General features: G+C 46.8%; 11 protein-coding genes across 11 annotated transcripts; 4 read left to right on the forward strand and 7 right to left on the reverse strand.

Moving 5' to 3' along the window:
* Positions 1–1,436: 1,436 nt before the first annotated feature.
* On the reverse strand, positions 1,437–2,820 carry LY89DRAFT_696161 (norsolorinic acid reductase; the record flags this gene model as incomplete). The annotated part of the gene is made up of 6 exons (XM_018216808.1): positions 1,437–1,460; positions 1,568–1,889; positions 1,986–2,224; positions 2,300–2,525; positions 2,572–2,649; positions 2,696–2,820. The coding sequence occupies 6 exons, from the start codon at positions 2,818–2,820 to the stop codon at positions 1,437–1,439; spliced, it is 1,014 nt and encodes a 337-aa protein (XP_018072989.1).
* Positions 2,821–3,865: 1,045 nt separating this feature from the next.
* On the forward strand, positions 3,866–5,805 carry LY89DRAFT_706350 (WD40 repeat-like protein). Its single transcript, XM_018217518.1, has 2 exons — positions 3,866–4,251; positions 4,303–5,805. The coding sequence occupies exons 1-2, from the start codon at positions 3,940–3,942 to the stop codon at positions 5,758–5,760; spliced, it is 1,770 nt and encodes a 589-aa protein (XP_018072990.1). The 5' UTR covers positions 3,866–3,939; the 3' UTR covers positions 5,761–5,805.
* A 702-nt stretch (positions 5,806–6,507) lies between these two features.
* LY89DRAFT_643035 (acetyl-CoA synthetase-like protein) lies at positions 6,508–8,209 on the forward strand (the record flags this gene model as incomplete). The annotated part of the gene is made up of 2 exons (XM_018211779.1): positions 6,508–7,432; positions 7,497–8,209. The coding sequence occupies 2 exons, from the start codon at positions 6,508–6,510 to the stop codon at positions 8,207–8,209; spliced, it is 1,638 nt and encodes a 545-aa protein (XP_018072991.1).
* A 478-nt stretch (positions 8,210–8,687) lies between these two features.
* Positions 8,688–9,804, reverse strand: LY89DRAFT_549756 (uncharacterized protein; the record flags this gene model as incomplete). Its single annotated transcript, XM_018208289.1, has 2 exons — positions 8,688–8,993; positions 9,046–9,804. Coding segments are annotated over 2 exons (1,065 nt in total), but the record flags the coding sequence as incomplete, so codon positions are not given.
* Positions 9,805–10,968: 1,164 nt separating this feature from the next.
* On the forward strand, positions 10,969–12,426 carry LY89DRAFT_780673 (uncharacterized protein; the record flags this gene model as incomplete). Its single annotated transcript, XM_018222406.1, has 3 exons — positions 10,969–11,284; positions 11,409–12,307; positions 12,364–12,426. Exons 1-3 carry the CDS (start codon positions 11,158–11,160, stop codon positions 12,424–12,426), a joined length of 1,089 nt encoding a protein of 362 aa, XP_018072993.1. The 5' UTR covers positions 10,969–11,157.
* An 841-nt stretch (positions 12,427–13,267) lies between these two features.
* Positions 13,268–15,013, reverse strand: LY89DRAFT_643041 (MFS general substrate transporter; the record flags this gene model as incomplete). Its single annotated transcript, XM_018211780.1, has 3 exons — positions 13,591–15,013; positions 13,486–13,540; positions 13,268–13,437 (listed from the first exon to the last, which is right to left on the reverse strand). The coding sequence occupies exons 1-3, from the start codon at positions 14,734–14,736 to the stop codon at positions 13,268–13,270; spliced, it is 1,371 nt and encodes a 456-aa protein (XP_018072994.1). The 5' UTR covers positions 14,737–15,013.
* An 86-nt stretch (positions 15,014–15,099) lies between these two features.
* LY89DRAFT_706352 (isotrichodermin C-15 hydroxylase) lies at positions 15,100–16,588 on the reverse strand (the record flags this gene model as incomplete). Its single annotated transcript, XM_018217519.1, has 3 exons — positions 15,100–15,539; positions 15,592–15,924; positions 15,983–16,588. 3 exons carry the CDS (start codon positions 16,586–16,588, stop codon positions 15,195–15,197), a joined length of 1,284 nt encoding a protein of 427 aa, XP_018072995.1. The 3' UTR covers positions 15,100–15,194.
* Positions 16,589–17,365: 777 nt separating this feature from the next.
* Positions 17,366–18,932, forward strand: LY89DRAFT_643046 (glycerophosphoryl diester phosphodiesterase). The gene is made up of 3 exons (XM_018211781.1): positions 17,366–17,378; positions 17,433–17,883; positions 17,941–18,932. Exons 2-3 carry the CDS (start codon positions 17,595–17,597, stop codon positions 18,906–18,908), a joined length of 1,257 nt encoding a protein of 418 aa, XP_018072996.1. The 5' UTR covers positions 17,366–17,378; positions 17,433–17,594; the 3' UTR covers positions 18,909–18,932.
* A 227-nt stretch (positions 18,933–19,159) lies between these two features.
* On the reverse strand, positions 19,160–19,428 carry LY89DRAFT_732198 (uncharacterized protein; the record flags this gene model as incomplete). Its single annotated transcript, XM_018219657.1, has 3 exons — positions 19,160–19,186; positions 19,239–19,259; positions 19,309–19,428. 3 exons carry the CDS (start codon positions 19,426–19,428, stop codon positions 19,160–19,162), a joined length of 168 nt encoding a protein of 55 aa, XP_018072997.1.
* Positions 19,429–21,078: 1,650 nt separating this feature from the next.
* LY89DRAFT_732199 (uncharacterized protein) lies at positions 21,079–21,880 on the reverse strand (the record flags this gene model as incomplete). Its single annotated transcript, XM_018219658.1, has 2 exons — positions 21,079–21,590; positions 21,649–21,880. The coding sequence occupies 2 exons, from the start codon at positions 21,878–21,880 to the stop codon at positions 21,079–21,081; spliced, it is 744 nt and encodes a 247-aa protein (XP_018072998.1).
* Positions 21,881–23,619: 1,739 nt separating this feature from the next.
* Positions 23,620–26,935, reverse strand: LY89DRAFT_500845 (cora-domain-containing protein). Its single transcript, XM_018207961.1, has 3 exons — positions 26,228–26,935; positions 24,147–26,177; positions 23,620–24,100 (listed from the first exon to the last, which is right to left on the reverse strand). Exons 1-3 carry the CDS (start codon positions 26,596–26,598, stop codon positions 23,824–23,826), a joined length of 2,679 nt encoding a protein of 892 aa, XP_018072999.1. The 5' UTR covers positions 26,599–26,935; the 3' UTR covers positions 23,620–23,823.
* Between the last annotated feature and the right edge of the window lie 381 nt (positions 26,936–27,316).

The following is a 27,316-nucleotide window of genomic DNA, read 5'->3' on the forward strand; positions in this document are numbered from 1 at the left end:
AAGACTACTAGCAATATTTGTGCTACTTGGCGTACTTCTATGGGTATTACTCTATTCCCCCATCCTGCAGTTAGCCCTGATATGAATCCTATTGAGAAGTGCTGGAGGAGAATAAAACAAGCTCTCCATAGGCGCCTAAGGCAGCCAACAACTGAGGTTCAAATGGTTGTAGCAGTATTAGAAGAATGGGACAAAATTCCTCAGGAATGGATCAATGGGCTTATTGAGCAGCAGGACTTCTGGGTACACGACTTAATTAAGCGATGTGGCTGGTCTACAGCTAATTAATTAATAAAATTCATGATTCTGATGCCCTGAACGCACGGACTTTTGTCCCCATGTTCGTTATATATGGGCTCTGGAAAAGGTCTGGGTCAATATTTACGACTTAATCGCAGCAGTAAGAGACAACAACTGCCCGCCGAAGCGATTCTCCAGCCAGAAGGCACTTGCGAGATACACGATTCATGAGAAGAAGATCTTTCCGAGGCAGAAGGCGAAGGATGGTGGACCTGTCAAGGCTTTGTTGGCACATATCTTTTGAGATCGGAACCTAAGGCGTTGAGAATTCTGCGAGGTGTACGTGGGGGAAGGATAACAAAGGATTGGGCGGGCTGTTGCATCGAAGGCGCTGGCTCCATGGTGCACCTGCGTCGTGCAGTCGGTCTTCTTTCAATGTAAGAGAGTACTTGCATAAATGGAATGAAGCTGTGGTTTTGTTGTCCTACATGGAGTGACTTCCTTTGTTCCCTTTCGCCTCATCGCCTTCTGACTTGTCCCCATGAGACCTCTGATTCATCGTTTCTCAACTTGAGCTTCAGGTCTCTAAACCCGGTTCCCCTTTTCAATTTGATATCTCTTCAAACCCGGCCTTCACATCTGACTTCAAGATGAACCAAGCCGTCGCCAATCGAGACGTGTTTCAGGAGTTTACCCAATACTTTGACTCCGTTAACTATTTTGGCGAGCAAATCGAGCTCAAAAGATGGCGGAGATTCTGCCGGAATCTGGGAGTCGTTGGAAATCTGGAAAGCATCGCAGAATGCAAGAGGGTAAAAAACTCTACTTTAACAAGTATACATAGACACCGACAGGAAGCTGGATAGGAACTGAAGAGTGTATGGGACAATATCTGGGACATCCTCGATTCGATCAGGAGTGGGAAGGGTGGGATCATGGCAAAAAGATTTAGTTCGAAGGAGGAGCTCACGAAGTACACGAAAGATACTCCAAGGTTCTGTCCCAGAAATAAAGCGAAGACTCACAGAGCTCTCAGGGCATTGTTGAAATGCATGGACTGATGGAAACTCGTTCTTACGGATGCAGGCTGAGGTGACTGGAAAATAATCGTGTTCGTCACACGGTGTTGGTATTCAGGTCTGATTTCTATGAGTTGCAACTGCTGGAAAATCCCACAAAAGCTGGAAGAATGTGCTTTACAGCTTGCGAGGAGCGATTGCCTAAGATTGTCAGCATGGACCTCAGAGCAGACGAGTTCAATGGTTACCTTAGGGGGTGCAACATAATCACATGCTCCGCCCATCATGTTCATGAAATTGTCGGGCACAAGCGAGATCATCGAATGTGGGAAACCCAAGTCAATCGGGCTCGCCTTCTCAATCTCATCCATATCCTCCTTAGTCAATTCCAGACTTAGTGCGTCGACATTTGACTTCAAGTGCGCCATTGTCCTTCCGCCTACGATTGGGAAGACGTAAGGTCTCTTCTGCACCACATAAGCAAGAGCAATACTGGTGATCTCGGTGTTTTTCTTCTTGGCTATAGCTTCAAGGGCTCTGGATACGGAGAGGATGTGTTCAGTTGGTGGCATGAAATTTCGGCCGTCTTTCTTGGTTGCAGCACGTTGCTCGTCCGTCTTGAAGTGGCCACTGCCGAGAGCTCCCTATGGTGCAAGTGCTATGCCTTCGCTAGAGGGATTCGTCAGTATCATTGCCGCTACTTAGCTGAGAGCACTTTATACTTACGCAATGGTCATTGGAATGATATCTCGCTCGAAGTCTCGCGTTGCAGCGGACCAGTTGCCCTGATAGACACAGAATTGTCTCAAGCCATGGTCACGTGCATACTGGTTCGCTTTGGAGACTATCCAAGCCGGACAATCTGAGACGCCCAGATAGTGTACTTTGCCTGCAACAATCAAGTCATTCAAAGACTGCATCACTTCCGGAATCGAAGTGGTGTGATCCCACCAATGTAGGTAAAGCTACGGACGAATTAGCTGCTTGGATCTACTGGTTCGAGATTTGACGGGACGTCGGAGGCATCGAGCCGAGCGTACCAAGTCAATGTAATCAGTTCGAAGATTTTTCAAACTCAGCTCCACTGAACTTTTCAAGCTTTTCGTACCGTTTCCACCTGTGTTGACAATGATCTCTTTATCGCCGTAACCTGTTCTATAGGGGGTAGTGTACTTGGTAGCTAGTACCATTTGATCCCTCACACCTCGCTTCTCCATCCACTCTCCGAGGATACGTTCAGACCGCCCTTTCTGGTAGTTGTTCGCACTACAATACTTCAGTGAGGATGATACCAATCCAAAACAGTACCTACGTATCAATAAAGTTCCCTCCATTTGCATAGAAGTAGTCGAGAATAGCCTCATGCTCTGTACAGGTACCCATATGAGCCCTGTAATCATGTCAATTCGTGCTCAATATCTGTGGAAAGAACACACCAAGCATCCCCAAAATTCATAGCTCCGAGGCATAACGGGCTAACTCTGACCGAGGCTGTTGGTGACAGGTTTCGATAAAAGCCGAGTCCAGTTTTGGGTGTTGGAGGTGGTGCAAAGGCTGCCATGGTAGAACTTGATGGTAAAGAGTATCGCGATTGCCAGTTGAACACAGTTTAAGATAATTACCAGGAATGGAGGTCTTGAGGGGCTTTATATAAAATTTCCAAGACCTTGGATGGTTGTCCGTGCTATGAGGGATAACAACGATTCGTTGCCACTGCATTCGGATCTTGGATTAACTCCATCGACCATACATAGGAACAAATGGGTCCGAGGCGTACAGGATTGCTGTCCCGCATCGTGGGGCTCGCGTGTGGAACTTTCCACTTCATGTTACTTAGAAGTGGCTGATATGATTCGCTCTCACTGTCTTGGACCTTAAAGTGGCACTCCGATCATGCATGGTATCGAAAAAGGGGGAGAAATGCTCTTGAAGCTCCAATTCATCAAAAGTTCGTCTTACATGAACTCGGAGATAATAATAGGATGCAGACCAAAAAGATGAAATCATGCCTCGCACAGGAGATTTCTGTTGGCATTATCATGTTGATTCATTTCGCTGTTCGATTGATAGGTGCTGCGTGACGGTTTGCTGCACCCTGCTGACATTGTCTTTATCGCCGATATAATGACCTGAGCCGAGATCGTATCAAAGAAGCTCATAGGCAGTATAATCGTGCTTGAGGAAGTTCCGTGCTGCCTGGCGATCGATGAATGTCGGCCGCCACCCAACACGGTGATCTCCACACTTGCAGATCCAAAAGATTCGAAAAAAGACTCGAGATTCGTTTCAGAATGCCGAGTACTCAACGTTGAGATATTGCTGAGGAAGATGTACACAGCGAGGGCTCCTCGAGGTCGAATCAACTCGGAGATGACGTGTGTGAGCAATACCTTGACAAGCACTACTCGTAAGAACTTTGACAAACAATCTCCTTTTGATCGAACAAATTATAAAAGAACGTGCCTATATATTCTCACGTCAGAGTGGGTGAAAGAATCAATCCTCAGGAGTTGGTCGAATGTCGATCCCAACTCGGGACATGTTCGATCGCAAGGAAGTTCAGCCTTGCCGACGAGGCTAGTCAACCACGCTAAATCTGATCCCTGCAAAAAATATCGCGAGAACTCAGAAAAAGTTATCTTGAAGAACTGCTCACAACATCAACAATTCATATCCTACGATGCCTCGTCAACGATCCAAGAAGTTGTCGGACAGCCGCAAGGCTAAAACAGGAATCGCTGCGGATATCACCAAAGAAAATACGCAGACCCATGGCGACAGCGAAAGCGACAATGAAAGCCTCGAAATATTCGACAAAGATGCAGAAGAAGAGGAATTGGACAGGCTTGTGCTCGGCGATGGCTTCGGCTTTAAAACGCAATACGGCGCGGATACTGAGATGCAGTACGGGGAAGCAGTCGACGAGGACGAAGATGTGGTCGAGCGGGACTCAGAAGGTGAAGCTGGGCTCGAGGATGTTGATGATGCGGATGTAAGAGAACCTACAAATTAATGCCACGACAATGAAACTAATATTTTCTAGCTCTTCTTCCTTGACTCCGGCCCCTCGGCAGTGGATGCATCCGCATTAGTACCTGCATCGGACAATGAAGCTCCAGCTTGGGAAGATAGTGACGACGATCGTCTTGCTATATCTCTTGCTGGAAACTCACGACTTCGCAAACTTCGAGTAAACGAGGACGAGGATATTGTGAGTGGTAAAGAATATACAAGACGGCTGAGAAGGCAATATGAACGCCTGAACCCAGTTCCAGAATGGGCACACCATTCTTCTAGACCAGCGAAACGACGTCGTCGGTCATCTGCGGGGTCAGAATCATCGTCATCTTCGAATGACATGGATGTTGATGACGCGGACTTATCAGCATTGCCTTTGGCACGCATATTACAGAATGCAGGTTCTCTGACCAAAACTGCCCAGACTGGAGCAAAGCGTGCCAAGCTTCGTCCAGAGGTCCTCGATATTCAACAGACAAGAGCAATTCCTCTTGTGCAACCGTCCTCCATTACTTCGTTATCCTTCCATCCCGAGTACCCAGTACTACTCTCTTCGGGTCCTGCATCCACACTTTACTTGCATCACATCGATGCTGCAGCTCACCCGACTCCTCATCCTCTACTTACATCTGTACACATCAAACACACCCCTATTCATACATCCGCATTCTTATATCCTAAGGGAGACACGATTGTGTTCTCTGGTAGGCGGCGTTATTTTCACACCTGGGATTTGCCTTCCGGCACGATCCAGAAAGTCACTCGTGTATATGGACAGAAAGACGAGCAGAAGAGCATGGAAAGGCTCAAGCTTAGCCCTTGTGGACGGTATATGGCTCTGGTAGGAACTTCGAAGAAGGGAGGAGGTATTATCAACATATTAGATGCAAGCACAACTCAATGGGTTGCTGCAATGAGAGTAGAGGGTGCGAACGGCGTAGCCGATTTCGCATGGTGGGGCGATGGAGAGGGTCTGACGGTAGTGAGCAAAGGAGGAGAGGTCGCTGAATGGAGCGTCGAAACACGGTCATATGTAGCACGGTGGATCGATGAGGGTTTTGCGCCCACTGTCCTAACTTTGGGGGGACCGAATGGGCCTACACCGCTTGGTGGCGACAGATGGGTTGCCATAGGCTCTCAAAGCGGAATTGTCAACATCTACGATCGGAGATCATTCGTTAACAGCCAGAACAAAGTCGAAATCCTCGAAAGACCGAGCCCAAAGAGGTCTTTCGACCAATTCACCAAACCCACAAGTCATCTGGAGATCAGTCCAGATGGTCAACTCTTGGCGTTCAGCAGTAAATGGAAAAAGGATGCACTTCGGCTGGTTCATCTTCCTAGCTGCACAGTGTATAGGAATTGGCCAACCGAAAAGACACCGCTTGGAAAGATCACAGCGGTCGCGTTCGGAAAAGAGAGTAACACCCTGGCTGTGGCGAACGAAGCTGGCAAGATACGCATGTGGGATATTAGAAGTTGAGTAATGAAAACTCTTGCCCCTAAATTTCCATTGGAAGTTCTCAAGAATTTTGTGGCCAATCTTCTCGGCGTCATCATTTTCACTCAGGTAGGTTTCGTTCATACTGGGCATTTTAGGTGATAGTACACGAAGCACACTCCGCATCAACTACCGTGCGGCTGATTATACTTACCTAACCTAAGATGTGAGCTTAGTCAATAACGTAATCAGTTACTCGGCAAGAAACCTATAGGGATCCTGGTTTCGGGATCGGAGTCTCGTCAGCCAATACCTAGAAAGGCGAGTCCACCCTGACTTCCACGTCTGGCTCATGGCCTCAACCAACCCTGCTAAGAATTTGCTCTTTCAAGGATCCCTCTCCTCCCTTGTTCTCGCCGCCAAAGCTTTCAAAAGGGAGATTGCGAGCACGCTGATGTAAGACCGTCTAGATCGACCCCTTGCTTAGCGAGTTCGGTTATGACACATTTTGCTCGGGTATTCTGACTGTGTCTTTCTCGGCGAAGTTGATGTTCAGGGGTTCAGGGCTGAACATGTTTAATCAGTACTGAACATGCAATCATTCAGCCATATGTAGACCTAGCGGTCTTGATATTATTTATATCATGATCTGGGTTCTCCTTAAATTTGGCAAAAGCAACTTTGCGAATTCAAGACACTTTCACTCCACAAGCTATGGGCTCAATATCAGTGACAAACCCTTTTGAAGGGTCATTCGGATCAATTGTGGACGGCATGAAAGCTAATGAGATGCTTGGCAAGCGCCTACTTCCACATGTCGTTGACCACATTGCCAGCACAAATCCAAACCTCATCATCGGCATGGTTGCAAAAGCCAGTGCTGGCGAGAAGACTCCTTACGACTTCACCGAAGTGAACATGTTCCAGTTTGCCAACGCAGTAAATTATACAGCTCATTGGTTAGACAGCATTCTCGGTCCGGGTTCACAACAGACGATTGGATTCGTTGGTCTCCAAGATTTCAGATATGCGATTATGGAAGTAGCGGCTATCAAAACTAGAAATGTTCTATTACTCCCAAGTCCTCGGAACGCATTATCAAACACAATTCACCTGCTGAATGCTACTGAATGCGGTTCACTATTCTATTCTGGCACCGGGAGCCCAATCGAAAACCACGTAAAGGGACTTCAAGACTCCATGGGAACAGACAAACTCAAACTACACGCCATACCCAGCTTTGAGGACATGGTTTCGACACCAGCTCCCCATTACTCGTACACCAAAACCTACAAAGAAGCCAAGAACGACGTCGTTCTCATCCTCCACACTTCTGGCTCAACAGGGCGTCCGAAACCAATCAGGATCACCAACGCGTACATCAAGCGAGCAGACAGCGAGCAACTCACTCCCACCATCCCAAACAGAATCCATGCCGACCTTCGGAACTTGCAATCGCCAATGTACAACGGATCTCCATTTTTTCATCTCAGTGGTGTTATCGTTATGCTGAGAGCTTTGTTCTCAGGGGTAAATGTTGTTATTGGGCCTCCTGATGTTCCTCCTACGCCAAAGGTGGCGTGCAATATTGCGAGGAGTATTGAGCTGAAGACTGTCATGGCTGCTCCTCACGTTGTCGACTCGTTGTTTCTAGAGCATGGTGAGGAGTTGAAAGAGCGTTTTTCGAAGCTGGAGCATGTAATTTGGTTTGGTGGTAAGTGTCTTTATTTTGCCTCAGAAACAAATTCTCGAAATTTTATAGCTAACATGAACATTAGGACCATTAGCACACACAACAGGCGATTGGATCATCAACCATCTCCCACATGTTCATCTCTGGCAATTCTACGGTTCCACAGAAATGGCTTGGTTCCCAATGCTCGTTGCTCCCAAGACGCACTGGTCATACATGGAATTCCACCCACATCTTGGACCTCACCTCGAACCCGTCCCTGACACCGATCTCCACGAGCTTGTGATCCGTCATCGTGAGGATCCTACTCACGCATGGTCAACTCCAATCTTCGACATCTTCCCAGACGAACCAGAATGGCGATCAAGAGACCTATTCAAACGATGCCAAGACCCTGGAATGCAGAACTTGTGGAAATTCGAAAGTAGATTAGACGACATCATGATTCTTAACAATGCGCTGAAAGTCAATCCACTGCACATCGAAGTCAAGCTCCAATCTCATGCTTTACTCAATGGAGCAATGGTTTTTGGTGAAGGAAGGATGAAATGTGGGATTTTGCTGGAGCCAAAACAGGGGATCGAGAAAGAGCTGTTGCTGAGGATAGTATGGGGAGATATCGAGAGGGCGAATGGAGATGTGCCGGAACATGCTAGGGTTGAGAGACATTTAGTGTTAGTCGCAGACAAGGAAAAGCCATTTGTGAAATCTGCGAAGGGGACAGTTGTTAGGGCTGCGACGGGGAAGCTTTATGAGAGGGAGATTGAGGAGGTGTACTTGAAAGCGATTGAGGTATAGGTTATGAGGAACCTTTTTTTGCGGATATAAAAAAGTGTGATCTCATAAAATGGGTAACCGAAGATATCATAGTCTCGATTTTTATCCTGACGCCAGTGTAACATGGATTGGCAAATCAAGAATGCCAGAAGAAAGTGCTAGGTTTACATTTCAACACTCAAGGAAACGAATCCATAATATCTACGCCATTAACAACCATCAGCATCGTCCTGTTATCCCCTAACATCCTTGGAACTTCCATAGGTATACGCCCTGGACGTTCTTCAAAAACATTTCCCGGAAATGACAGCCCGTCAAGTGACAGAAGCATATTATGTCCTCTGTGTATCCCGTCATTCAACTCTTTAGTATCTTTTGCGAGGCCGTTGTCATGATGCCCTTGCCTAGCAGGTCGCACGTCGTCAGCAACCGGAAGAGGGGCATCTTGTGCAGGGTTTATCGCTTGTGGAGCTGGTGCAGGATCTTCGTACCGATTTGAATATATCCTCTCGAGCCCGTTCCTCTCCGTTCCAGGGAAGACATATGTGTCGAAATAGTCTTTGGGGTCGTCGACTGTTCTGGCGTATGCAATGAGAGATGACATCGATGACATGATGACTCCCATGAAGAATTTGGCGTTGACCAGGACTTGGTACTCTACAATTGCCTTGCGGTCAAAGGGCAACGCCTCTAGCTGTTTAAGAGTAGCAGGCTGGGATGATAGGATGAGATTCTTGTCAAGAACTGTGTAGCCGAGAGGAGAAAGTAGGTCTCGAAACCGTTGAATGACGGATTGGTCACCGCACTATATGTTGTCAGCTCTTGTCGCTTTGTGAATGTAGAGAGGTGATACTTACACTGACATAGATGGTATTGGTACCGCCTGGTGAGAGAGACTGGATACGTTCGATTTCCTTCGTATAGAGACGCATCTGATCATCCGCAGACCCGAAGCCAGCAGGCCAATCGCTTTCGCCTCTCAGATGCACACCTATGTACGCATCATGCTTTAATCTCCGATCGTGCGAGATCTGCGTACTCAGATCCAGCAGCTGACGATTGAACGTCAGAGTCTTGAACAACGCTTTTCGAATCGTGTCCAGCTCATTCGAAGCCCTGTAGTTCCACCCTATATATGAGTCTCCGAAATCAAACACCACTTGATGTGCCGTGCTCATATTGCGTAAGTTCGTCTGCTTTCCTGATACAACCATTGCTATGGTTTCTCGAAATGCTCCTTTCACGAAAGGCTCTTCGAGATATTCTCTGCGGGGACTTTCGATGACTCGTTCAATACCTCTCCTATCATCACACATTCGTAGCTCTAGTTGGGGGCAATATTTTCCTAGTTTTTTTTCTAGGAATTGCATATTCCAAAAGACATCAGCGCACATTATCTTGTCGTTTGTGTTCAGGAGATCCTTCTCGTCTCTGGCGGTGGCTGAGGGGATAATCAAGCCCGCACCTGCATCAATGGCCATTCGAATACATGTTTGGACGCGATTTCGAGCGTTGTTCAGACCCCCACAAACCGATGTTCGGTTGACGCCGCAGTGACTGTGGCAGTGGAGCCAGAGTCCAGGCTGCCATTTCGTGTCTGAGCAGAGCTGCGAAAGCTTGGCAGGACTATCATCGTGGTAGTCGCTTTGACCTGTCTGGGTAGAGTTTCCCAGGAGTGTGCTCTTCAGATATTCGAAGGATGGAGCTTCAAAAGAAGGCAGAAAATGGATGTCGCGGAAATAGTAGAGAATACATATGACCAAGAAAGTAGCGACAGGGACAAATGCCCAAAGGCGGGATTTTTGACACATAACTTCTCATGCCAAGACTTGAAAGATCTACGTCAAAGGTACTTGGTTAAAAAAGGAGTGGAAAGCAAGAATGTGAGCAGGAATGAGCTTTTGATTATGAGAACGTGACTGGAGTCACCTCCTGCTACTCAAGGCGACATAAACTTGATGATAAAAGTGGTTTCAGGTACAATAGCGCAGGTACGTAGACTTATGGACCTGTTTTTCTGTTTTGAAGTTGGAATGCTGGGTGGCTATATGTTTTCTAGAGATGTGCAAGGTAACGACGTGACAATCAGCGTTCATATATATAACACTGCAGTATTGAGCTTCCTTGTCGGAAATGAGAAAACAACTCTGAGCAAGAGACGAGGTGGCCATGGAGCAATTCTATCAAGTTCACGCTAGATGCTCCACGAAGCTCGAAAGTCACTATCAATCTCCGGGTCCCAGAATGGGTCAGGCCATTTGAAAATGGGAAACGGTTTAATGTACAATGATGATGATGATCAATATTTGATATCTGCTAACTTGGCCCAGGTCACCCCCACACCATCCAATCTCCTCAAACGTGACGACCGATCTACTTTGAACTTCGGAGTCTTACCCTACTTACCTACCTAGGTAGCTGGCTCAGAGTTTGTTCGTTCTGCAAGTTTGTTATGCAATAAATCTTCTTTGTAAAATATGACAATGATGATTGAGAATTTTGTAGGTTTGCGTGCCCTCATATCCGACTGCAAAGCTTACCACGAATGGAATACAGATTGTGTGTGGACACGGTTTTGTTGTTGCAGCCTGCTCATATAGACTACACAGACTTTTCCTGTTCCTGAAATATAAAATTAACATGGCCGTCATAATGGCCTGAGCTTGGGACACCGGCCCCATATCTTTCCACATCAACAAAGTATTGGACTAGCTCCCGTTTCAACTGACTCACTGTAGTCATTTCACGCACACACAAATGTTAACAAAACCCAAGATCTCCTCCAAATTATTTCTCAATTTCTTCCCATCATCAATCCTACATCCTTCAAGTCAAAAAGCATCACTGCAACATTGCAAACACCTCAAAGAACAACATCTACCTCAATTTCCAAGTCAACAACGGCATCTATCCAACAACTTTGAGATCTCTGGATATTGTACACAACGGCTTCTACCAATTTCACCTCAATGGCGAATATTCGAAGCACAACTCAACATCTTTACAAAGGCTCACAATATGAGGCCATCTCCCTCGTTCGACAAGCCCTGGGTCTTCCTTCATCCAAAATCTCAGACAAAAAGTACAACGTCAAAGGTACGCTCCATTCTCGCCGACTTTAGCAGCTGAGACGTTGTGCACTTGCAATTCCTAAATTGCTTCTTGTCCTCGGGACTCCCCCGTCCTTTTTGGCATTTGTAAAATACCAACACCATTACAGACGCAGTCTTCGTCTCCATCGACTTCGAAAATGTCCAGAAGCTTATCCAGGATCCTGATGAGCCATACCTAAAAACGCAAATGGGAGTCTGTATTCTCGACACTCAAAAAATCAGCACATCGCCAGCCGATACAGTTCTCCAAACCTACAACTTCACCACCGGCCTCTGGACAGACCGGGACGATCATTTCTCTTTCGGTCACACCGAACTATCAACTATTCGACAACTCACTTCTGAGCTCGAAAATCTCATCGACAGAAAAAGAAATATCATTCTTCTTGCTCACAGCATTTCCTGCGAGCTCACCATCCTCAGAAAATTGGGCTTTGATCTCGACACCGGCATCTCGGCGATCATCGACACTCAACAATTTATGAGAGAAATCATCCCAACTGAGGACGGATTGGTCAAAACTCTCGAGTCCTTGCTCGACAGCCTGGACATCAAACACAAAAATCTGCACGTCGGAGGAAACGATGCAAACTTCACCATGAAAGCACTCATGCTACTCGTCGTCAGCTCTTTCAAGGACGACTTGAAGAAAAACAACATCTTGGACGAAAATGTCCGAGAGAGACTGCAACATATCGGCAACATCGGAAAGGCAAAAATACCATCAGAAAAGGTCTCGAGTCCTCGACTCGCAACCAAACAATCACCTCTTCAGGCCTCGCTTGAAAAAACCGCCGCCGTTCTTCAGCACAAAATCACTCAGGCTTCGTTTCCAAGCGACGCCGCCATTCTTGACCACAAAACCAAACTGTTGAAGCAACTCCAAAACCTGCAAAAAATTCCCGGCCAGCAACCACAAGGCCAGCAACCATTGCCAACATACCAACAATATCCAGTTCAATCTTGCCACGTCCAAGTTCCGTACGGATATCAAAACCTCGGCATGGTAAGAGAGAAATTTGTCAGAGAATGGATTGGCATCAGTACTGACACATTTCACAGCATGCGGCATATCAACAAATGCAGTACCAACAAGTCATGTACGTCTATCAATACGCAATCTAATTGCACGACATATTTCAATATTGTCCTTGGAAAACAACACAAAAAAAACCATCAATTCGACACATCATCGAATTCACATCTATTGCCACGAAGAAGGCCACCGAGAACAACATCTCACCAAACAAAACAACGAAGTCCTGTTCAAATGCACCACTCCAACAACGAGATTCTCAACAAAATTCGCATCAATTGGCCTGCGATACTTCCTCTTCCGCTCAACACACCAGAGACACACCAAACCCACCAAACAAAAGCGGCACCGTCTGCCAGCAAAACAATTTCAAAATTCATTGTGCGTGCCTCTTCCTCGCCTACGACATCTGACTCACACATTTATAGAAATGCGTCCAAAAAAAGAGAGTGGGAGAGCACAGACTCGGGCCCAGCAAACAAGGAGGTTGATTACATCAACACCATCTGAGCCGAAACTCAAATTCAAATGCCGAAGGAGAACCCGAAATGATAGAAGCGGGTCAAAATGAAAACAACGAGTAAGCAAATGGTTCGTGGACTTGTGTGATCTTGCGAGCTGACAGGTTTAGACAAAAAATCGAGGAAATGAGGGTCACGGGAATTGACTGAGTCAAGCTCGAAACTACCGGAGCGGAGGGGCACTCTTGTATTGCGGTGTGGAAATCCACAGGGATGCCGAACCTTCTTGAATAGGATGTAGGCACCACGAGATTTATCTCGTTGCAGGAGTTAATGAGGCCCATGGAAGACAGAGCCCATACTTCAGTTGAGGAAAATACCATTGATTGGTAACTCGTCCCATTCCGCTCTCCCGTGACACATTACATTCTTCTTCTCTCCAAGATTCGAGTGCGTCTTTCCTTATTCCTTATTCTCTATGCTCATCAACTTTTGGAACAAATGCCCACGTGACACTCATCACAACAATAAGGCCTGCAACAATCGGAGGCAAGACTTTGACGCCAGCGTGAGAAGCGATAACTCCGATCAACGAGGGAAAGATCGCTCCACCCGCTTGAGCCATAACAAAGATCATTCCTGTAGATATCAGTGACTTCTCCGAGACTGTGTGTCAAGAAAACTCACCTAGAGCCGCAGGTTGAAGGTGCTTCGGGAATATTTTCGAAGCTACAGAGACACCCTATGATATCTGTTGGTATGAATTCACAGAGCAAAAGAAGACTCGCTTACAGCAGCAAAGAAAGGCCCCAGGAAGAACCCCATAATGCTAAACATCGCAATACTCGAAATCAGGTTCGGCACGAGCCAGAACACCAATTGCAGCGCAAAACATATGCCAGCATAAAGCAAAAGCATCCTTCTTTCTCCGTATCGATGGGTCGGTTCCGCAAGCAGAAGTCTCCCAAGGAAAATGCCACCGTAAGAACCAGACGGCACATATCCCATCTCCGAGAGCTCACCATGTCGGACACGGACGAGAAATTCGACAATCCAGCCGCCAGATGTAGTGCAAACACCGAGATAGAAGAAGAAGAACAGACAAAACACCCAGAGATCGCGGATCTTGAGCATTTGTTTGACTTCCGATGCAGCGGCTCTGCTCCTGCCTTCTCTCTCGGGATCTGATAACCCTTCTTGGTCGATAATTTGCGACAAGTGGACGGAGTCGCGAAAGGCCACTAGAACCAAGGCCAGGTTCGTGACGCTCAATCCAAGTGGAAAGAGGTAGAAGAGCATCCATTTTCCGTTCTCGTGCTGGGTCTTTACCGCAATAGATGTAGCGACAAAAGGACTGATTAACAACCCCAACCCGTAACAAGCGTGAATGAATCCCAACCATCGATGCGCTCCCTTGACGGTCGACACGAAGGTGTTTGCGTGCGAATCTTGGTACGCCTGGCCGAGGCCAGACATGAAGAATGTGACGACATACAACGCGAAAGGCGGAGTCCACGCTCGTAAGGTGTGAGGTATGACCTGGATCAAAGCGCCAATTGCAAGGAGAGTACCGAGTGGGAAAAGCTTGGTGAGATGTGTATTGGTGAGTGCGCAGACAAGCCAGCCGAGGAAGGTCGTGAAGTATATGAGTGAGATCATGGAAGTTGAGATGTGGTAGGTGGAGAGCATGTACGGGATCAGGGCGCCGAGTGAGCCATCGTTGATGCCGGCGACGAGAAAGGATACTCCTGAGCTGAGGAGCTTGAGGAGCGGGAGAGGAGGTGATATGTTCTCCGCATCTGTGATATTTGTTGGAGATGTTGGTTCTTCGGTAACGCCCTCAATGGCAAGGTTTCGAACTTGTAACTCGATGGGTTCTTGTGAGGCCTTGATGTCGTTTGATTTGACATTGTGCTCGGTTTTCTGTAAAGAGGACATGATGCAACATTGGCTATAAAACGATGATAAAGATGAGGTGTACTGTTCGCACTTGATCTCAGTCGCTTTGCTTAGAACAAGAAATAAGAACCGAATATATTTGGTTCATAGTCCGCACGTCTCGCCCACTTGGACGAAAGCTTGTCATTATAAAGATCGTCGCCAGGATCAACTGAAGGTGGGAGTGTTGTGGTTAAACTTCGGCATCTTGGCGCGCCACCGGCCCGGAATTCCTACAGCAAGACGATCATGAGAGCACCTGCATGGTAAGCAGAGTTCATTCCGAGTGGCCAAAAGCAGATGATGTTCAGAAAAGGTAAACGAGGAGAGCAGATGTCTCCCGAAGATAATCCGCGAACAAGTACTAGCGCTCTCGAAAGCGGGCAAGCGGGGAAATAGAGGAAGCACACGAATCTGAACTTTCGTCTGGTTCCTCCTCTTCCTATGTTACGATCTAATTACACAGAATTATGTCTCACCCTCGGTTTGAACTCTATGGGTATCTTTTCTACCAGCAAGAAGGTTTTCAGATCTTCCCATTTCACAGCTTTGCCTGCCGCTTCCACATCAAATGTCCACAAGATCCTGCAAAGAATCAAACGCATTTCCGCCCATGCCAAATGCTTTCCCATACACGACCTAGGTCCTACGCTGAAAGCTTGTACGGCCTGCCGCTGGCCATGGAAGAAAGGAGAAGCTTTCTCTGTTGACGCTGGTAGCCAGCGCTCGGGAATGAAGGATCCAGATTCGTGAAAGTAGGTTGGATCACGGAAAAGCGTCCATTGTTGTAGCGATATGCTGGTCTGGAACCTAGTCAGACGAAGAAATAATCAGAAGAAAAGAGGCAAGACTTACTCCTCCGGGTAGCCATGCGCCACAGATAGTATCGCCATGGTTCGGAACTACTCTTGGAAGCATGACTGGAATCGGTGGACACAGTCGTAAGCCTTCGTTTAAAACTGCATTCAGATATTCAAGGGTCTGTGTTGTCTGGCAATTGATTTGCTCTTCCTTCTTGAAAGCTTCTCGTATTTCCTCAACTAAGATTTGCATTTTATCGGGATGAGCTGCCAAGTAATTCAGTGTTCCACTCAAAGCTGTTGCTGTAGTTTCGCTTCCGGCGGTTGTGAGGAATACCAATGTCGCTTGAATCTCTTCAAGTGTCATCCCTCCTTTATCCTTGTTATGCTTGACAATATGCGACATGAGATCCGGTCTCCCCACTCCATCCAAGTCGACGTTCGACCTTATGTTCGATTAGACTGATATGATCTTTCGCCATCTGTTTGAGGGAAGGGGGGATGCATTTCATGAGGAGGAAGTCGATGAGGGGATAGAAACGAGCGGCGATGATGAAGGACGCAGCTTTAACACTTTTGAACAAAATTGTGATCCATGGATGATACTTTGAGTGTTGGAGACAGTCAAACGACTCGCCGTAAGCAAGGTCGCCAAAAATGTCGAATGTGGTGTAGTTGAACCACGGCACCATATCGACCACTGCTCCTGCTGGACTTTCAGCTACCTGGTCTTTCAACTTGTCGATCAACAAAGCAACATATTTCTGCACTGTAGGTTCTTGCAATTTCAGCGCCCTCTGAGTCAGACCGTGACTGAGAATCTTCTTCATCCGCGAATGATCCCTGGGGCCTGCGCTTAGCAAAGACTCGGCTTGTCCAGGCTGCTTTCCCCACCAGACAGGGTCTTTCTGGTATTGCGGATGACCAGGTCTGCCTTGGAATATCTCGGTCCATGCATCGATATGGGCAAACGATAGGGAACATTCGCTAAGCAGGGCAATAAATGCAAGTCCAAGACCTGCTATCACATTATGTACTCCATCGAAACACATCTTGGGTTGGATCACAGCAGCATCGAATTCAAGGGTCGAAGAAACAGGAATTTGTATTAGAGTACCTCTTTTGTAATCTGTCTATAGCCTAATAATGGATTTCCAACTGTTGGTCCTGTGTCAATGGCGGTAATGGACAGAGTAATGACTTTCCACTACACTCATGCTGTACGACCAACATTTCAAACAATATTTTAGCGAACTTGCTTACCCGATTGGAAATTGATCTTTGCACTCGGCAAGATTAAACCTACAATTGCTTGTCAGGAAAACTCGCTGTTGTTGGTCGCCTCTGAAGTCATTGGCCCATTACCGAAAGCGCTACTGAACTCTGACTTCATCCCAATTTCTCGGGCTCGTCTGTACCATCTTTCTCTCATAGCGATGCTCGAACCCTTCCGCCAACAGGAAAAATCCTTCCTGAAACTCCACATCATGAAATCATTGCGAGCTGTTCATTGGAGCATGCTCTCAACATGGAATGAGTCAGCACCTGTGCTGTCCAAGATCTTCTTTAGGATCCGTCCAGCGTCTTGGCATAAGCAGCTTGCAACTCAACCCAAGCCGGAGGCCTTGGCAGCAGGAGCGATAAGAACGTCAATCCAATCCTTTCGCACGTGGAATCCAGAGTCTTTGAATTTATCAGAATAGCGCAAGGACGCAGGTACGCCACATCAAAGTGATCCGACACTGTGGTTGAACCCCTCTCTGCAGTTCTTCCTTCAAAGTGATCGGCGAATCCGACAGATCCAGGGTTATGATAAGCAACAAGTGTACCATTTTAATGCACGTGGGTTGTACTATACGTTCAGATGGAAGCAGCCGCTCAAATACCTCAATATAGCTGCATATAATATATGCATGCCAAGATGCATGTCCTCATCCCGCAGAAGTGACTGGGAGAGCTTCGAAAGCTTCGAAAGCTATATAACCGAAAAGGTGCACCTCCTCTACAACAGTTTCTAGCATAATTGTAGTCAATTGATGATTATCTGATTCATATACCATGCAGTCGTTCTTCAAGTTGACTGCTGCGGTCTTGCTGGCAGGTACTGTTTTGGCTGTGCCTTTAGGTCCAGGCCAGCATGCAATCAATTATAATGTTGATGTCGGCGTGCGACCGTATTACATTATCAATAACATGACGGATGGCGCTCTCAAGGAGACCCTTACTGCATGCGAGAACAACAAAAAGGAGATCACTCAATTCACAATTGGTCACCGTGGAGGCGGCACACTTCAATTCCCCGAGGAAACTGTAGAGTCTACAATGGCAGGTGCACGAATGGGAGCCGGTATATGACTCATTCTCCTCACTTTGTCTTGTTTTGAGACGACATTGACAGCATCAGGTATATTGGAATGTGACGTGAGCTTCACCAAAGATCGCGGACTTGTCTGCCGTCATTCGCTCTGCGATCTCCACACCACGACGAACATTCTACTCCATCCAGATCTCGCCCAGAAGTGTGTAGTCCCATTTACACCCGCGAATGGAACATCACCAGCAAATGCCGTCTGCTGCACAAGCGACATCACAACTGCAGAATACCTAACTCTATGCGGCAAGCAAGACGGGTTCAATGCTAGCGCCAAGAACGTCAAAGACTATCAATATGGCACCCCCACATGGAGAACCGAGCTCTATGATACGTGCGGCACTGTGATGACTCTCGATAGTTACATCACTCTCGTCGAATCTCTCCCAGGTTACCGCAACTTTACTCCCGAATTGAAGACTCCTCCTGCTCCATACGTTATCATGCCATTCAATGGCTACACCCAGGAACAGTACGCTCGCGATATGCTCAACACATTCATCAACCGAGGAATTGACCCCAGCCGTGTATATGCACAATCCTTCAACCCCCCCGATATCTTCCAATGGATCAAAGAATACCCCGACTTTGCGAAACAGGCCATCTACCTCGACGAAGATGGCGATACTCCAGCGACGTTAACAAATGCAACCGCTAGACTTTCAAGTCTCGCTGCACAAGGCGTCAAGATTATCGGTCCTCCCTTTGGATACTTGCTGAACACCACAGCTGACAATACGACCATCGTTCCTAGTGATTACGCTAAGGTCGCGAAGCAATCGGGTCTGGACATCATTGCCTGGACATTCGAGCGTTCGGGTCCGTTGGCAAACGTTGCTGCCACGGGAGAGTATTACTATAGCGATATCGCTGGGGCGATTCATTATGATGGGCAGCTGTATGAAGTTCTGGATGTGCTGGGGAGACAGATTGGCATCAGGGCTATGTTCACGGATTGGGCTGCAACGGTCACTTATTACGCCAATTGCATGGGGCTGTAGATTAAAAAAGTGGCGTTAAATGACTTATAGAATGATGTAGAATGAGCAATGAATGAAATAATGATTGTTTATGATGCTGTTCTACTAAGTCAGGCTTGCGAATAAGACACAGCTCCTAAAATAAGAGAGCTGCGCGAATCTCTCCCTAGCAGCGAACGACCACCAGGCCGGCAATTCCAAATCGCATTAAAGCAAAAACACAATAGCAAGCCGCCGCCTATATCTTTAATGATGAAGTGTCCTGATTCTTCCTAATTTGACTGGCAACATGTCGTACTCTAAGAAAGCAGAATATCAGCATGGTGTTCATTCCCGGCAATCTTGACTCACAACACAAATAGTGTTCGGTTGCTTCGAAAATGTCAGTATAGCGCTATCAACTTGATCAGAAGGCACTTACCGGGCACGGGATTCCAAGGGGACACTCGCCCACTGGGGTAGTGCCTTCAGGGCAGGTGCCTTGTGCCAGAGCGCCGCTGGCGAAAGCGAATATTGGGAGGATGACTGTACTTGGACGCATGTTCTCGGTAGTAGAAATTGCGCAAATGATTCAACTTAATATTCGTGAGAGATGAGGTGGTTTTGTTGAACTTGCAAGCTGGAATCGAGCAGACAATGAGACTTAAATAATATTTATTGGAAGAGAAATGTTCATTGCGTTCTGATGAGGGATTGACATAAATTAAGAACGTTCGAGTCTAGTTCTTACCTTTAAAAAATGTAAATGAGCCGAGTAGGGTCGTTCTATTGGGTCTTTCGTAAGCGTAAAGAACATAAAAATTTCTCTGCCACCTACTACAACCTAGAGGCCGAATTCGTACATGATCATCTGTCTCTTACTACCACCATATTTTGGCCTATTGGCTCGTATGTACAGCTGGGTTGATTACTCGACGAGCACCGCAAGTTAGACAAAAACCGAGAGACTATTAAACCAAGTAGAAACGGTGCATTGGCTCTTTCGTATGTAAGCAGCTAAATTCATTGGCGGCACTGGTAATGGAACAAGGGTAGTACACGTAGAACACGATGGCGAGAAAGACGCACATTTGCTGCAAATCGTTGTCTTGCCACTTCGTCTAGCGAAGAATGTCAGGTTGAGACTCAGTTTCCATGTGTCACAATCAGCACAACATAAGCGATCTCGAAAGCGGGGCAATCGCAGGAAGAATGGATTGCAAAGAATTGTAATGTCTCTCTCGGTCTTCGTCTCCTCTAAAGTTTGATGAGTATTAGAAATCTTATCTCGTGGAAATGGAAAAAAATGACAATGGTGTCGTCGTTTCCGAACTATATGAGTTGCCGCTGTTCTTGCCCCTGAGATAAGCGAACCACGCGAACCGCGCAAACCGTGCGGATCGCGCTGTTTGCGCGAATCGCCGGGGAAGCGCATTCAGCGATAGGACTCTGTCACAATTTCCGGTCGATGGCAAGTAACAAGGGACAGTATTTGTAGATGACTAGAATTTATTCATGACATCATGGGAAACTTCTTTCTGGTTTCTTCCCAAAGGAATCCAAAGGAAAGCTCCGACAGCGGGAAGGAGTTCTCATCGCTACCTGTTCATCTGTTCCGCATCCGGCCCAACACCTCATCTTCTTCAACAAAACCCCTCTCTCACAACAGAAACGCTCGTCCATAAGACAAGACACTTAGACCAGATCCCAGCAAATAAAGCTTCCCGGGTCACGTACAGGCTGGTAAATCAGTCAGTCAGTCAGTCATCAGTCGAGCTTATTCTCCAACTGATTGACTGATTATAATGAAGGCATCCAACTGACTCACTGATATCCACTTATCAGTCGCTGATCAGTCAAGAAACGTGACTTTTAACTAGTAAATATTTTTATTATATTTTTTAAATATAATATAAATAAATATCTAATATTTAAACTATATTTTTATCTTAATTTAAACAATTATCTACAAGTGTTCATTTAAAAAGTAAATTTTCATGTTTTTCAAAATATTCAAATATATCAAAAAACTAGGAAAAAACTAGGATTTTAAGCCAAAAATTGTTTTTTTAATACTAAAAATAAACCTTCTCAAATATCTCCCAACTTATAAGCAACTGTCAGTTGAGCTTTTGGCTAACTGATAGACTGACATCATTTAAAATCGCTAACTGATTGGCTTTAACTGATCACTTATCAGTCGACTGATCAGCTAGCTGACTGCTTTACCAGCTTGGTCACGTACAACCATATGCTCCGCCGTCCCGGCATCATTATTTAGCGTCTTCTGCCCAAAACTCACAAAGAAATCCCCAAACGACCAATTATACGGACTACTCGTAGTAACCAACCTCGCATCCGCAGTCACCAGCCCCAAATACTGCGGGTTCGAGCCTCCCGCATTGCTCGCCAGTTCAATCGTAATCGGATCCGAGCGATTGAGGACCGTCGTATCGCCGGCGGCGAAATTGGTGCCGCGGATCACGAACTTGGTGCGGTAAGTTGAGTTGGTGACTTGGATGCTGGAGCCGTCGAGGTGCCAGTACTCGGCGGGGTTGAGCTTGTTGCGGATGAAGACCGCGCAGCCGTTGGTCCAGTCGACGGTTGCTTGCTGGGGAAGTGCGAGGCAGCCTGCTTCGTTGGTGTAGGTCGTGATGCGGGTGCACATGATGTTCTGGCCTTGAGGTTGGGCGTATTGGAGGATACTCATGAAGGAATCTTGGGCTGGAAATTTCGATCATGTGTTAGCCGAGTTCACGATAACACCTGTGATGAAACTTACCATTCGTTCCGTTGAATTGCCAGAATTGAGGACCGTTGCGGTTTAGGTAGGAGAAGAAATTGGTGCCTTTGGAGTATTGCCAGGTGGCCATGAAGCGCCAGAACTCATCGGCCTCCCATCTGTTCCTGAAGACGCAAAGGTAGCGGCCATAGGAAGAGTTGGCATAATCGTAACCGGTGGCCTTTTGGTTGGTGTACTTGGCGTACACGTAATAGAGTCCTTCAGATGACATCTTTACAGAGAGGATAATTGAATTGAGTACAGTGTTCTTTTGTGTATATGATGAGAGTCGACAAGGAACTGAGTTTGATTTTCAATATAATCCCTTGGGACATGATTTACTTTTATATTTCGATGTAAGATCGGACAGGAGCCACTTGTCATCTTAAGATCCTACATACTGATCACATCTGCCTGCATGTATTCCTCATAGATCTCATGACTTGACACTCCCAAATTTGAATCATAGAGTCGCGCAATGCAGCACATGATTAGTATACATACTTTCGTGTTTCTCAACCCTGCTATGTGGTGATAATTGCAGACGCGATAGTTCAAACATGTTGATATCATAGGATCAGATTGTCTCTCGCCGACAAGATTTGCCCGCCACATATACCGCCAAAGAGACTTCTTAGCTAGGCGTAAGGTCACTTGATTTCTGTATGCATGCAAGAGTACGTACTTTAAAAACAACTACTGAAGACATCATTGCAACGTGACTCCCTCAAATAATCTTCAAACTCGCAATGTCTACGTATCACGCATATATTTCTTTTGACATGTCGCTCGTTGTCCGAGATATACTATGTGATTCAGGTGAGACTTCGTCCTGGATTACATCTTAACCAACAATTCCAAAAAGTGCAAGACAGTGACTCTCGCTTTTCTTATTGGAACTCGGCAAGTAGCCAACATTTTCGGGGAGGAGAAACCCGGGTCGCACCGTCCCGATACCATTGGTTTTCTGCATGTGTTTCACTGCCATGCAACGAGTGAATACCATTAAGACATGTCTTGGGACTTTAGATACGTGAATTGAGACCCAGGAAGTTCCCGCAGCCGGGCCATCAGGCGCCACTGAAGAGGGGTACCGAAGTCCGAGGACATTGTCCTCTGTGCTTTACTATGCATGCATTCGAAGAAGCATTCATTGCCATTTTGCTTCAGCCGATATTCCAGAATACCAGCACAAGCTTTACGTCTAGAGACCCATAATGGACTGAAATCGCAGGCCGAGGACATGAAGCACAGTGCGAATGATAAAGCTTTCTACATCGCGCTAGAACCAAGCGATCGAATATCTGTGGAGCGGAACACACCTGGAACTATCTGCATGTAAGTCTCATTGAAACAGTTCCAGTTGGTCCATCACGTTACACAACGTCATCTCTCCCTCAGGACCAAAGACATGTATGTGCTCATGATGCGATGGTCTAGATTGAGGTCTCCGTCTTCGACTTATACATGCATAAGTAACACGCGCGTCAGCTTCTGCATTCCAGATGAGGGCTTTGATAAATCATCGCGCAAGGATCCATCCTTCGGACCATCCGAACCACGACGCGCCAGATGATTGACAGTGCCCCCAGAAATGAGAAAACAGCATTGGCTAACTTGAATGAATACCTCGCATTATTGGAGCAGTGCATATCAAACATTGAAAGTGCTCAAAACTCGACGAATGGTTCATTGCTCGGTGAAAAAACTCGATCCATCGAGGTACGTGACAAAGTCAAACCGCATCAAGACAAGATAAGAAAATAAAACTAACACGCGTCTCCCGTCCTCTAAAAGAACGAGACGAGAAACTTCTCGCAAGGAATATTTTGAGTTGGGCAATACTTCACGCTTAGTCTTAGCATATTTCGATGAATCTCCTCACATTAGAAAACGACACCTTGGCCGAACTTTTCGCCAATATATTAACATACTATCCTATCCTCTCGTGTATGTACCATCTTCCATATTGTGTGCTTGCTGCCTAAACTCCCTGCTGTGTTGCCGACCTTTTTGTACTATTCCAACCCTTTCTAGGTTGAATGTCTATATACAATCTGTGTCGTTTTCTGTACAATCCGACGCCATTTTGTACAATTGCTTTCCAAACTTTTGGATCACTATATACAACCTCACTTCACCCCTTTTAGGAGTAATGTCCTCAGCTCTAGGTGATCAGACAATTCTGTAAGCGATCTTCGCAATGAAGAAGCAGCTGATACCAAAGACCAGTAGTCCCGCAGCCAGGCACCAAAACCAAGTTAGATCACCCTCATACTCTTGCCCCGGAACCCAGACGTTCATACCCCAGAGACCCGTGATGATATTCATAGGCAAGACGATTGTGCCTAGAACTGTAAGTTTTCCCAGCACGTCGGCGGTTTGTTCTTGTCGCTCGTTCATGCGGATATTGATTTGTGCTAGATAGTTAGCATGTGAACGTGCAAGTATTCTATGTCTGGTTAGTACAGATCTTCAAAGGGTAGGAGAAAACCAACTTCTCGTAGTGCGATAGATTGCCAGTCATGGTGATGATATGGTCCTGAATATCGCCAAGATATAACCCAATCTCACTTCTCGGGGCAACTTCCCAGTGTTCGTTGCAACGCTTGGCGAATCCCTTGATAACATCTGCCTTGTTTCCCAGCAGGCGGTATAGTCCCATGACTTTCTTTCTGCAATCTCCGACCCGACGCAACATATCGCCACCACTTTCACCCGATGTACCATCTCCTCCTTCGGATCGTTTCTCGTTGTCTTTGTTATCATGTTTCTCTTCCGCAGATGGAGAGTGGAGTTTGAGAATTGCATCATCAATATCATCGACCTCATCTTCAATGCTTTGGATCAAAGGTGCAAAGACATCAGTGATGTCGTCAATGATGGCATAAGAGATCCAGTCAGATGACAGAAGCAGATAGTCTTTCAGCTGGCGAATACGTCGACGAACATTTGCAGGATGTGGCGTCATGGAAAAGTGAAAACTTATAACACCTTCTCGAAATACAACAACGTACATGTTGACAGGTTCCAGGAAGTCCTCGTTGTTCATATCTTGTTCGAAGGAACGATAATTTACGAAGTAGTAGTTGCGGAAAAGTTCGACCTTCTCACGAGCTTCTTGCATCATGATATCCTCTGCTGTTAGAGGATGGATGCCAAATGTTTTAGACAGTACTTTCATCTCAGCATCAGTCGGCGAAAGTACGTCAAGCCACCATGTTGGACGTTCACCATAACGTTTGGTCTTTTCCGCTTGCATGTTTGGGCCTGCAGATGCCGGAGGTGGAGACTTTATCCCTCGGTTCGGCGTTACGCCTCCAGAAGACTCTCTGGAATTGATCTTTCCATCGCCTCCAGTAACGGAACCACCACGTCTCGACTCGGGCCTTCCTGGTTGATCAATGACCGAACCTTGACGTGTGGGTACTCTTGAGTCTCCATTTGCTCCAGGGAAGTGACGAAGGTAGGCATCATCTGCACGTGGTGGTCCTTCCTCTTCCTCTGATTCTGAGCTGTCAGTCAACTCCGGTGGATCTGGGACGAAAAGTTCTCTGAAACTTTGACCAGGCTGGATGAGTTCTGATATAGTCGAGCTATGAATCGTACTTTGAAACTCCTCATTGAAATATGTGAACCGGTATGGGGCGTCATCCTCGGCTCTATGCCACCCCCTGTGAATTGGTCGCAGACGTCCCCCAATCAATTGTGGCTCCGTGATCTTCTTCGCTCTGCGTTCTTCACTTCTGCCTTCCTTCTCAAATCTACTCCATTCATCGAGCATGGCTAGGTCTGGCCACTTGCTTCGTCTTCGTCGTGGCCCGTTATCCCGCCTGTATGGTTCGCCTTCTCGTCTGTGCATATCCTCATCTGCCAACTCGGACATACCTTCTATAGGAAAGCATACATCCTCCTCGGCCTGCAAAGCTATTGTATGTCTGCGTCCGTCATATGCAGAGTCTTTTCTTGGCGATCCCGGCAATGATCTCTCATCGATCGCATTCTCGTTGGCATCGTCCCGGTCAAGGTCGGGGTTTGGCTCAAAGTCATCCCTGACCATCATATCCCCAAAACTCATGTCCCTGGAGGCACTGAGCCTGGGGCTACCAGGCATCGAGGGAGGGTAGTTAACATTATACTGTTCGCTCTCGTGGGGAAACGCTGGACTTTGCCTATCGAATATCGTTCTCTTCTTATTGCTCCTAGATGAGGACTTGCTCGAGGCTCGGCGATTATCCCGCGATTTTGGAAGACTGACCTGAGAGCCATCCATGCCACCATATCCTAAAGCTGCCGCTGAGCTTTTTGACCTTGCTGAAGAGGATATGAGTGGAGCCCTCTCATCATCTGGAGCCTCATCCTGCTCATTGTTGTCTTTTCTTGAACTCCTTGGTCGTCGAGTATCGGCATCAGACGTAAAAGGATTTTGGTATTGTGGTCGATACGAGGTTGGAGTTTCGTACATAGATCCTCCAAATGCGCTCTGGCCCATAACAGAGGATCTTCGAGGTCGCATGCTCTGCTGGTCTCTGTGTACACGAATTAGTCCAATTTGAAGCATATTCTCAAGTCCTAATACCTATGGTCGAGTAGAGCTTCACTCTCGATGCTAGTATTGCTTAAGTTCCGCCCCTGTAGTCTATAGAAACTGGCCCTAGCAGCGTTTCCTGTACCACTTGCTCGATATGATTGTGTATTTTCCGGTAAACCATGCCCTTCTTCAGTCGACGCCGCGAATGACTGCCTTCTCGCACGTTTTTTCTTCCCCGCTCGATGATTTCTCCTCTTCTTCGGGATTCCTGGCCCAGAGACCTCTGGCCTCAGCGTCGCATTCGAGGTACTTGGCCCTTGAGCACCTTGCAGAGCAGTGGGCTCTGGTCTTTGAGGCGGCGCTGCAGAGTGATTCGAAGGCGAGGGCTCTGTGTCTCGAGAAGGATGTGGTGTCGACATGTTGTTAACCTACGTTGCTTGTCTCAGTCGTCGTGAGGCTTTGCGGCACTGACGTGGTGCTGAAAGAAACGATGCAGGTCTGCCAGGGCATCTGAGATTTTTCGAGGTGGATCTCTTATCTTATTCGAGGAATGAGGGTTTTGCGATGGCAATGACTAGGTACTTTGTATGCGCTAGTATGAGCCGGCGCCTTGGTCTTTTGGTCATAACAGAAGTGCGACGTTAGACGCTGTGCAACACATTCAATTGAAAGATTGAAGGGGAATACCGATAGCAAATGCTCAGTTGTGATGCAAGCGACGAAGAATGCTGTTGTCAATGGATGGGGATTGGAGGTATGAGCTGTTCGTTGTCAGCCTTGTAAAAAATGCGAGTTTGAGAAGGCACGTCATCATGCTGAGCATTTCATTGGCTGTGTTTCGGTCTCGTGCGCTCTTTCCTTTTCGGTGTCTCATTCATCCCACTCTTGACACTCTTTGAGCCTCTGACGTCGACTTCTTGTCTATCATTTATACCTATACCGGTCGGACCTGCAGCCGTCAGGGGTCGGCTGTGAGGATATACTCGTAAGTTGAGCTGACCTCGCAGATGCTGGAGTCACCGTCAAGCCACTGAGCTTTTCCCGTTGATTTTTATTGCTTTTTGGTCACGCGGCAGCTTATCGGTATCGTGTCATGTCACAACGTGGGCTTACTCCGAGACAATGTCTCATTACTCT

Source organism: Mollisia scopiformis (genome assembly GCF_001500285.1).
Source record: "Mollisia scopiformis unplaced genomic scaffold LY89scaffold_9, whole genome shotgun sequence".
In the NCBI taxonomy this organism is placed as follows: Eukaryota; Fungi; Ascomycota; class Leotiomycetes; order Helotiales; family Mollisiaceae; genus Mollisia; species Mollisia scopiformis.